This window comes from Adiantum capillus-veneris, chromosome 24 (assembly GCF_014529385.1).
Source record: "Adiantum capillus-veneris isolate H3 chromosome 24, ASM1452938v2, whole genome shotgun sequence".
NCBI classification, from domain to species: Eukaryota; Viridiplantae; Streptophyta; class Polypodiopsida; order Polypodiales; family Pteridaceae; genus Adiantum; species Adiantum capillus-veneris.
This window is the reverse complement of record NC_140954.1, coordinates 82723929-82735613: the sequence shown is the minus strand read 5'-3', so window position 1 is coordinate 82735613 and position 11685 is coordinate 82723929. Positions and strand designations below refer to the sequence as shown.

Below are 11685 nucleotides of genomic sequence, written 5' to 3'. Positions count from 1 at the left end.
AGTCTACTTTTTCCAAATTTCCTTGGTAGCTATGGCTACACCCAGTCCACTATCAAGAATAGCTAATGCTTTGTCAAGTTTTTGTATTCCAAAGGAAATATTGTGTTTTCTTTCTCTCCTTTACAATAATCACCCACTTTGTTTAAAGTCATTGGCTCTGTGTTCTTTTGTCTTTTGTGTTTTGTTTCCTTCAGCTCCAATTCCATATTTTTGAATGGAAAATTGATTCCCAATTTTTCTAATTTCTACCTACTTTGGCCCACACATGTGGTCTAATCTTAAGCAATTTTGCTAGCATTATTGTACATTGGATAGGAGTAGACAATGATTCTTATAAACTCCTCAAATTGATTAGATATGGCATTGCTTTCCATTTTGAGGTTACAACTGTCACTTTTGATTTGGATTCATGCTCTCCCATGTATGATGGTAGGGTTTTAAATAAGTGTAGTTTATTCTCTTTGGATGCCGCATATCCAATGCATGGTACCATAAAATTACCGAATGTTTAGGTTTTGATATTCATGTTCTAGTTTTATCTCAAGAATAGGAGCATATTTGTACATTATGCTTTCTTCCTCAAAGCATATTTTTACATTATGCTTCCTTCCTTAAATCTTCTTATCACTTCCCATAACTCATTTGGCCATGGATCCTCTATTTCTAGGATAGGTGCGATAAAATGTGATCTCAAGTTAGTATTTGCAACCACTCGATCATCTAGTTGACATCTAGTTCATTGATTCTTTGTGGTTGAGTATTTATTTCTGCTTTTTTTGTGGTTTTGTTTTGATTTTTGTTTGAGGGGATGTTCCAACCATCTTTGCCTTAGGTGTTTCAAGCTCAACTCTCTACTATTTTTTTCTAGAGACTAGAGGGATGATAGATGCTCTTTCAATGCTTGGGAAGTCTTGATTAGTTTCTTACACAATTTCTAACTTTGTCTCTCAACTTTCGGATAAAGATAGGTCAATCATCTCTACTCCAATGTTTTTATCTAGCCTTATATACTTGTTGCAATAAAGCATCTAACAGCCCTAGGACTTTGTGGCCCGAGGGCTTGCAGAGAGTTGTGCGTGCAGATCCTGGAGTAGTGTTTGTTTTGGGTTTGGTGTCCAAGAGTTGAGGGATGAGCCTGGGATGCTGAGAGAGCATCTTGTACATGTGGTTTTGAGTGTGACCAAGCTTCCATAGCCATTTCTCGAGCATCATTTCCCCTGTCCCCTTCTCTACTTCTTCTGCTTTCATGTTGTGGTGCCGATGTGTGTGAGCAAGTGTGCCCCTTGGGCCATTTTCTACGCGCATAAAGAGAGTGAGAGAAAAGTGTTGTCTGTGGGCAGCGGTCCGTGGTCTAAAATGAGCTATGAAATGTATGTGGGTTGTTGATCTTGACAAATGTGGATGTATGGTGCCGACTATGTACAACAGAGTTCAAGTCATCTCGTAGAGAGAGAGAGAGAGAGAGAGTTGGTTTGTGTGCAAACAGTGGTTTGCTAGTGTAATTTGTCTCTTGGGAAGGTGTTTTTGAGGGGACATGGGTGTTGTGAATGCCCTGAGTGGCAGTCTTTGTGTGTTTTGGGTGTGTTCCCCATTCCCCCTCTCCAATGTACATGACAACGAGTACGTAAATCATGGTAGTCAAGAATGCACTCAGGTTCATGCGGCTAGGGGGGAGGTTCAATGAAATCAACCCAAACATGTTGGCAACATTGCCATGCCTATGCAAGAATTTATGTAAACAACTTACATGACAAAAATTATGAATAGGAGAGTGTGCAAGTAAAGAAAGTTTATAGTCCATATCCAACTCGCTTGAGTCTTTTAAATCACAATATCTAGGAGATAACTTAGATGTTATGATGAGTTTTTAGACTTTCTCAAAGGTTCTAGAACATGTAAGAATACCTATGCAAGAATTTATGTAAACAACTTACATGAAAAATCGTATGAATAGGAGAGTGTGCAGGTAAAAAAAAGTTTGTAGGCCATATCCAACTTGCTTGAGTATTTTGAATCACAATATCTAGGAGATAACTTAGATGTTATGACGATTTTAGGCTTTCTCAAAGATTCTAGAGCATGTAAGAATACCTATGCAAGAATTTATGTAAAGAACTTACATGAAAAATCGTATGAATAGGAGAGTGTGCAAATGATAGGCACAAATGTTATGTATGGTTGAAAATTATGACACCAAAAAGGGCACCCATTTTTGTAGCTGTTTGCATCATTCCCCGTTTTATGCTTGCATGGATAGAGATCGGCCATTTTTTAATTTAGAGGAGGACATTGCTTATATTAAAGGCAAAGATGTTATTGTCTTTGGGGATATGAATGCTTGCACAAAAGCATTGCAACATGATACTCAAAAATTTGATATGCCATACATTTCAAGGGATTTGGAGGAAGTTCACTTATATCGTCATATTTCAATGGATGAGGAAGAGCCATATCACTATAAAAGCTACTTTTACACATGTGCGGTAGCATGAGTATGCTCATTTCCAATGGTATATCTTTGTGGAGTGGAACTGATGGATTTACATGTAGAAGACACAATGGGGATAGTGTGATTGACTATATACTAATCTCAGAAGCCATTATGTATTGTATAAAGAGTTTTATGCTTGGACAATGGAGAAATGACTAAGCATGATAATCTCGGACAAAGGGAAGAGAAGTTATCTCTTCGTATGGATTTTAAATGGGTACTGATGATATAGAAACGGTTGAGCAAAAGTTATCGATGACAAATCTACAATATGACCACCATTGAAAACTAATGGGAAGCTTTCAAAAAAGTTATTTGTTCTTGTGTCAAAGAATGCTTTGCCATATAGCATATCTAGGGTATCAACAAAGGTAGATCATGCAAAAGGTGGTTTGATAAAGAATGTCAAGATGCTCGAAAGTCCTTGATAAAGCTAGATGCAACTATGGATAAAGACAACTATCAAAGTCATTGGCATACAAAGAAGACATTGATTCAAAAGAAGAGAAGAACATGGGAAGTCAAGAATCAATTTTTTCAAGTCCAAGAAAAGGCACGCGCATGTGAAAGATTTTAGAAAAACTTGAAGAACAAGCGGGTTGAGAGTTTTGCTGACTTGAGTCTTATGGATACGTACACACATTGTAGCATCAATATGAGAAATCAAATGCTAGAAAGATATTGTTTTATGGTTCACTTTCACTCACATGTATGTCCTCTTTTTTTCATTGTTGAGGATGTGTGCGGTGGGCTCAAAAAGTTGGACACTCGCAAAGGGGAACATTTTCAAGGTATCAAGCCAGAAATAATTAAATGAACAGGAGATTTTACACATGAGTGGATGTGTAATATATTAAACCTTGCACTTCAACATGGTATGCCTTGTGATTAAAGTACTAATTAGATCAAGTCTTTGCATAAAGGAGAGGATGTAAAGAATGTAAACAACTATCAGACTATAATGATTGGGTCTCTTATGGAAAAGTTATTTGGGTGCATAATGGAGATAGAATTGTGTGATTGGTTTGAAGAAGATGGTAAGCATGCAAGAGGACAAGCGGGTTTTTGTCGATGCCATAGCACCATTGATCATCTTGTCACTCTTTGTGTTCTCATGGAGGAAAGTAGGTTAAAAGGCAAGCGATTGTATTGTTGCTTTGTGGACTTCAAAAAAGTCTTTGATATGATTCCATGTAGCAATTTAAGAATGGAAGAACTCCAAGTGTTAAGTGAATTTATGCTTGTGATTTCTCAAATCTATGAGAAGGTGATGTGTCAATTGCACATGATAAGATGTCCGTTGTCACCAACTCTCTTTGGTCTATGCATCGATCAATTGGAACAAATGATACTTGACTTTATGCAAGAAGAAGACATTGAAGAGGTCACTATTTGCAATGCAGTAATCATGTTGTTGTTGTATGCATATGATGTAGTGCTTCTAGCACACACTTTAGAGGATGCACAAAAGCTTATCGTTGTCCTTGAGAACTTTTGCTTACATAGTGGACTAATTGTGAATGAATCCAAAACAAAGGTTATGCTTGTGAAAATCAACCATATATAGAAGCCATGCATTGTGTACAACAATGAGACACTTGAAGTGCCTTGGCATTGAGATTTTGGCCAATCACAAGTGGCATGATTGTGCTTTGCTAAAGATGCCTCACATCAACTTCCTGCGGTTGCATGGAAAGCAAGCAAAAAAGTTCAAAAGATGCATAAAAGCAAGATCTTGAGCATGGGATGGATGCAAGACATAAAGAAGTGGTTTGGGAGATGGGATGCATTACACTTTCTACATGATGCCTCAATAGACTCCCAAGTGAATGAAGCTTTTCTACAACGCCAATGTATTGCAACTTGAGAGGAATCCGGTGGGTCACATTTCATACATTACTCCATCCATCCAATTACAAAAGCATGTTCTTCGCTATCCCCTTGTCAAAGATACGGACTCTCGCAATCATTCGGCTTAGCTCCCCCACCCTTCAATGTGAGATAGGGCGTTGAGACGATGGATAAAAGTCAAATCGATTGTGCACATTATGGTCACTGCAAGTTTGAGAGTTTGAGTACCACACACTACTAGAGTGCTCAGCTTTTGGTCACATCCGAACTTGCTTCCCTCACATTTTCAACCATGACTTAGACCTACACACTTTCCTCTCCTAGCCACAGTGTGGGCTCTCCATTGCGACTCTCATCACCACAATTTAAGAGCATCGAGAATCACTCATCAACTGCACACATACTACATCGCATGTAACCTTGGTCCCATAGGTCATGTTTGACCTCCGAGGACGATAATAAAATCTCTCTCTCTCTCTCTCTCTCTCTCTCTCTCTCTCTCTCTCTCTCAACATGCATCATCTATGCACATTCACACTTAAGAGACACTATTGGAAAAGGACAATAAGCTCTACCGTTCTCAAGCATTTCCCAAATTAAATATTTTCTCTTTAAACAAATACATTTTTAAAATAAACTTAATCAAGAAGAAATGAGCTCCACCTCTCAATGCCATTTTTTTCAAAGTAGTCAGCTATGTTTGCATCCTTTTATAGGGTAGACTACCCAATACTATATTTTGAAGAGAGGCTCTACCAAAAGGCCATACAACCCTATGAAAAAATGACCATAGGAAACTCTCTGCAAAGCATCTTCCAAGGATATATTGTAGACCTTGGAAAATACCTGTTGGCCAAACTCATCTTGCAACTCACATAAAAAAATATGCATCCATCATTAAACTTCCCTCGTCAAACATTACAACACCCATAGGAATATATGCATATGTATGCATCCTAGTGCCAAACTCACCCTATCAAGTATTACAACACACCTCCTTTAATGAAACCCCTTATTAGACATTACAACACACACAAAAATCTATGCATAGGAAAGTATCTTATGGCCAAATGAACATAGAGTTTTTCTCATTTACCTCTTATTATCATAGACTACATTAAGCCTAAATTATTATATTTTTAGAGAATATACGACTAAAGTGCCACAGGATCCCCTTTGGAAGATTCTTGTAGCTAGGCTCATATTTGATCTTCATTGTAGGTGCTCTAAAGGGCTCTGTGTACAATCAGTCACCGATACACCTCCCAAATTATTTTTCTATTTATTATAATCATAACAAGAGTTTTAACTAGCTCTTAGGAAGCACCCTATGACCATATAGCCACACGACCTGGACTCACTCTAAAGCAGAGTTTTGGATAGAACAATAGTTCAAAGGTCGAACTTGTAAAGTTCAAAGATCTAGCCTAGTTACACAAAGTGTCAAATTATACAACCAATGTGGTTGTTAAGAAAAGGAAGGCTTGAAAGTTTCTATTATGCAAATTCTATGCAAGTAGAAAGCATGGAGAACAAGGTCAAGGCAGAAGCTAATGCAATAGTTTGTGAACAGATAAGTGACATGGTAGCCACCTTACCATTAAAAATTAGTGAAATTGGTGTGCAAATTGTCTATACTAGATGTGAGAGAAGCTCGAGACATGTGTATGCGGAGCATAGTGAGCAAGGCATCAATTAGTCACTTTAGTTAAGAAAATTGCTAGGGAGATGGATGATACTAGAATTTCTCATAATTTAAAGGAAAACATTGTTTAATTTTCACAAGTAGCATGAGTATAGGATGACATAGACTATGCTAGCACTTACACTTGATCTATTTGCTATTCCTTAAGTTGCTTACAAACATCCCCAAAACATAAAAGCTTGAAGCTTTCTGCTTGGTACTCTGTTCATTTACGACATTGACTGATTTCTTGAGATTATTGTTAGAAAGGCTCTAAATTGAAATTCAGCCACTTGCAAGTGGCGATGATGTACTGGATATAATAAAGGAGACACAAATGTCTTACTTTGATTTTTTATTGACCTAGAGATACAATGGATGCTAGCCATGTAAGAAGCAAAATCTGCCATTCAAATAATCCAAGTACAGTAGCCTTATTCAAGCACCTAGCCCTTGCCACAAAGGCATCTCAATTTGATTGACATTTTTGTTGATGATACTCTATATGAGAGTTGTGTAAACCCTTCGAACTATTGTTCCACCCTCGATTGATGCCAATGAGAAGACAATTCTTTCATGGGTCAGCTGCTACCTTACTTGGAAATCTTCGAACATTTTGGCATGTATGTGATGTAATAAAATTCACACAATATTGACAGCTTCAACACTAGTAAATCCCCCCTCCCCCCTTCTTTTGGGTGATATGTGACATTCCCCAACTGGCAAAAGCTTTACAATTTGCATTCAACCCCTTTGCTAGGGCCCTTAACAGCCAGAACAGTAACTAGATGTTCAATTTTGTAGATAGAAAAACAAGTACAAAATGCAAAGCACAATCTCTAGCTACAGAAGAAGCCCCTTCATTTTGTACATGTATAGAAGCAACATATCTCTATCGACAATGGGAGGGCAAATGATGAAAATTTTCAGCATTTATAAACAAGGTGAAGGTTCACATTGGCATTATCAAGAATAAAATGAAAGGAAAATCGAGCCATCTAAGGCTGTGAAATGAAAAGATCCATCAATTGACAAACTAAACAAAACGAGTTTTCGTCCAATCAATAAGTAAAATAATAAAGGGTACCCTCAAGATAAACCCTTTTTTAGCCTGGCTTAATTGATCACATCATCATTAATATACCTGGCCTCTGCTGCAACGACAGATAGATTTATATGTACTTGGATCTTCGTTTCAATAAGATTTAAGCAACACATCAATTCACCGATAACCCGCAGATTACAAGAGATTTTATGAAGATTTTGAAACCTTGAATCCTTAAGAGACACATTTGCAAGACAGGCACCAATCAAACCCTCATTGAAAAACTTACAGCAGAGTGTCTCCTTTGCACTCACACACAAACCTTTTATTACTCTGATGGGCCGTTTACACTTGGAATCTATTTTGATTAAAGGACCAAATTATTTTCTGTGTCAGTATTTCAACTCCGATGTTAGCCAACAGAAAAAGTTACATATATGCAGTTAGAGATCGTAATGAAAACACAAGCTCAAAAGCTCTAACAAGGCAAAATGCACCTTGAGCTGGAGTAAGAAGATCCAAAAGCCCTCTCAATGTATGTAACCGAAGATCATCAGCCTTTAGTAGAAGACTCTGCAGATCCAGAAGTCTTGCATCTACCAGCTTTTGAAAATCTGACAAATCGTTCATATGATCACTCTTCGGTTGTTCTATGTGTAGCAAAGTCACGGCATTCTGCTCTACCAAACGCATCTACATCCGAACAGACAATTAACAAGCGCACAAGACCAGAAAGAAACCATAAAAATCAATAGACATTCCGCTAAAAACTAGTGAAAACCAGTCAGACAGATCACGTGCAAAGACCAGCTCATGGTGTTTAGTGAATTTGAAACGAGCATGCCATGTAAAAGCAGAAAAATCCACTTGACTAAAGTGGGTGTAGCATGTATGTATTTACACACATACATATGTATAAATACATCTTCGCATGGCCTCTTCACTTATTTGTCAGAAGTGATGCATTTCACCTCCTTGCATATACTCATTTTCAAGAAACAAGCCTTTGCATATTTCACATCCTTGCATATACTCATTGGTATGAAAAAAAGTTTATGCCCTTATGGCCATTGGCACTCACGGATGGAGAAAACATGATTGACCACGAATATGCGGTTGGCTTTTTTGCTGATGGGGAGCCAGCAAACACACAGCAGGTGCCAATGTGGAGAGCCTCTTTGAACACCATCCTCTTCAAGTATTTAGACAACCACTTTGCCTCCAACTACTTACCACGATTGTGAGATTGCACTTTGCATGCCCTTCATCGATGAGGCATATTCTCTCGCAATGTAATTGCAGTGGCACGTCCGGACACCTGAGAGTACTTGAGTAAATATAGAAACTACACAGCATTGTCAATGTAGAGAAACATCGACGACTACAAAACAATGAACATGTATTCAATGTAGAGCTAGAGATGGTGGATGGAGAATAATGTTGCCTCCAACAAGATAGACAATGAGGTTTATACTCTTAAGTATCTCCTTGTGGTTGCAACAGTCTTGCATTTTATGAACGGTGCAAGAATTAAGGTTGGGTTCACGTCAAGCGGCGGAAGCTCCGCTGTGAAGGTTCCAACCAATCACAGCTTAGGAAAAGGAATGGGGTTCACATAAGGCGGTGGAAGAAACAAAAGTTTCTGCCACGTCATGGAAGAAAGAGCTCTTCTTTCTCCCACACCAAACCCCCCCCCCCCCCTTCACTCTTCCGGCCTCCCGCCCTAGCCCAAACTCTCTTCCACCCCTGACACAGCAAAAAGGAGCCAATGGGATTGCCTCCACCATCTCTGGCCCACCATTAAGAGCATCTCCTTCCTCCACCCTTATGTGAACACTAGGGTGGAAGAAAGAGATCTCATGGCCTTCCGCCTAGAAGAGGCTCCAGCTGTGCTTTCTTCCACCCAATTGATGTGAACCCGGCCTAAAAGACATCATGAGCCGCTAGAGGCAGCCAAGCAAGCCCAAAAAGCCAAACTTTGGCGCCAACAAGTTAACTGACACACATTGCACTGACAAAGACAAAGATGAAATTCACCAGCACCAAAAGGCAGTAAATGGACTCATACAGCTGAAGCGGAAACTCAAATAAAGACTGATGCAATTGTGGACAGAATGTGGCATTACCATAATGCAAAGCAAGCAGTGTGCCTTACCTGGACCACAGCTAGTTGCTTCGATAACGTTGACTCAGCCTGGAAATTATGCGCTTGAAGAGCATGAAGTTCAGAGAGCTGCTGCTCATTGAGGGTATGTCCAAAGGTGGAATGCTGGACTGCATTCACAGGACACCCCTTTGCCACTCCTACTGGATCTATTCCCATCGTGGAATACACAAGAATTATTGCTGACGTTGGCCTCCACCTTCCCATCCACATAAACGCAATTTCAATAGGGGTGCACCCATCACCTACATTGTTAAAGAGATGATTACACCACAAGCACATACTCGCTTGCCAGAGAACAACCAAGTGCTTCAAGGCCGTATTTCGGTGTCCTTGTTTCAGCATTGCTTCAGCACTACCATAGCTTAAGTCGAAGTGAGCAGATCAACTTGAGTACCTAATTGCTTGCATTATCAAGCGTACTTATAGGTTTCTATGCATGTACAAAAAAACAGAGACAAGGTATACCTTGAAGCACAAAAGAATAAGCTGACAACAACTGAGAAATTTACCAACGGCATCCCAAGCGACACAATGCGCCAAAAATCACAGTTTGCATGATGGTGGTGAGATGGCCACACCAAAAACTCCAAACAAAAAGAGATGAAAGTTCAAAGAGATTGGAATTTGTATTTATTGAAAAACTTGCCTGAAATGACAGCAAGAGCTTCATCTTTAGAGGTTTCATGCATATGCTTCTTGTAAGCATCAAAACAATCGCTCAGAACCTTTTGAAAATCTGACTCCAAGCTGTTTGACATCATTGTAATTCTTATCTTGTTGATGTTAGACTGCCATGCATCCCACCACGCATCTCTGGAAGACCTCTTCAGGCATGCCATTGGGAGATGCGAGAATGTGAGAGTTCTTACTTGCACAAGATGTACTTGTATGCATTCACGTGGCTGAGCGTGTGCACGCACATGCACACAATGTATCAAACTCAGCTTTAGCTGCGGTTGAGGCCGCTAACTCTCCTTCAGAAGGATTGAAACCTCCCAGTGAAGACATTTCCCACATAAGCTTTGTTCTGGCCTTTGTTCATTCAAAGGCGGGGCAATCTGGTTAGCCATGCTTCGTCAAGAAGGGCTTATATTGTAGCTTGCAATATCTGTGCGGACAACTGGAAATCTCATGGTTTTGTCGTGAAAAGAGGCCAAAGGGCAGTTCCCTTTTATCATAATGTCAGGCATGCCATTGGGAGATGCGAGTGTGTGTGTGCGCGCGCCCGTGCGTGTGTGTGTGTGAGAGAGAGGTATTTTAGTAGCCCATCGCCAAGCTCACATGATTATGAGAGCTTTTGTTTTCTTCTGCTCTCTGCGTTGATGATCCAGCACTAGACTCTAGAGTACCAGTTTGCATGGGTCCCCGCCTCCGATCCCTCTCTCTCTCTCTCTCTCTCTCTCTCTCTCATTAGAGGTGGGCGCGCACGCACACGCATATCAATGGGTCGTGACTCTCGCTAGAAAGAGACGGTACCCTCTTGCAGAGGCCGACAAGAAGAAAGGTCAAACAGGTAAAACCCTGAGTCCCGAGCACCTCTCTCTCTCTCTCTCTCTCCCGCCCACAGACACACACACTCGTTGACACTGAGAGAGAGAGAGAGAGTTTCCTCTTCGTGCCGCGCACGCTAGACTCCTCTGCAGGCGCTGCTCTGCGACAAACTGCATTTCGTATTTCATACCTGCGACTTATCGCGCCTTTCAAGCTGGCCAGTGGCTTGCAACTTGCAAGTTGCGGGCTGGCTCTCTTTGCAAGCTGGTGTTGTGCAACTTTCACTCCTAGCAACTTGCAGGTGTGCAAGTTGCTCTAGTGGTCCTAGAGGCTGGTCCCATTTTGTGAGATTTGAACAACTAATAAGGCCTATGTCGCATGGACACAAAGCCAAGCCATATTTCATCTTCGTTTATTGCAGGATGACCTTCCGGCCTACGACTCATGTGCCACCTTGTCTGAGATGCAACGCGGAGGCCATTCCCTCTCTTAGATTCTCTATGCACAAGCGCCTCGAAAATGTTCATGGCAGATTGATAATTAAAATCACTATGTAATTCATCTTTTCATAACATACCCCCTAGTTTTAAAGGAAATGTCCACAATTGTATGGCCTAACTCGACAATTTTGCACAAGTTAACAATATTGCTTCAATTGGCAATCGACACCATATTGTTGCATTGGTGATTTTGTGTGTATTGATTGTGTTGACAAAATCAACAATGTACACAAGAATGAGTATTGTTTCAATTGGCACTCTACACTTTATAATGACAAATTTTGGGAATGCAAAATTACAAATGTGTGTTGCCTTGGTAAGTGCTCTACACGAGAATTAATCATACATTGTCTCACTAGGTGGTATTTGTGATATATATCTTATGTGTGATTGTGATAGGTAAACATGCTTGATGAATATAGATGAGCAAGAAGTGGTGCTTGAATATGTTGAGCT

General features: G+C 40.0%; 1 protein-coding gene across 2 annotated transcripts; it reads right to left on the bottom strand.

Moving 5' to 3' along the window:
• Positions 1-7323: 7323 nt before the first annotated feature.
• LOC147426676 (transcription factor TGA10-like) lies at positions 7324-10965 on the bottom strand. 2 transcript variants are annotated; one of them, XM_086498537.1, is made up of 4 exons: positions 9885-10965; positions 9227-9480; positions 8305-8389; positions 7628-7764 (listed from the first exon to the last, which is right to left on the bottom strand). In XM_086498537.1, the coding sequence occupies exons 1-3, from the start codon at positions 10075-10077 to the stop codon at positions 8336-8338; spliced, it is 501 nt and encodes a 166-aa protein (XP_086354663.1). In that variant the 5' UTR covers positions 10078-10965; the 3' UTR covers positions 7628-7764; positions 8305-8335. The 2 variants fall into 2 exon arrangements, with proteins under 2 accessions (XP_086354662.1, XP_086354663.1); XM_086498536.1 differs by lacking the exon at positions 8305-8389 and having other exon boundaries at positions 7324-7764; positions 9885-10951.
• Between the last annotated feature and the right edge of the window lie 720 nt (positions 10966-11685).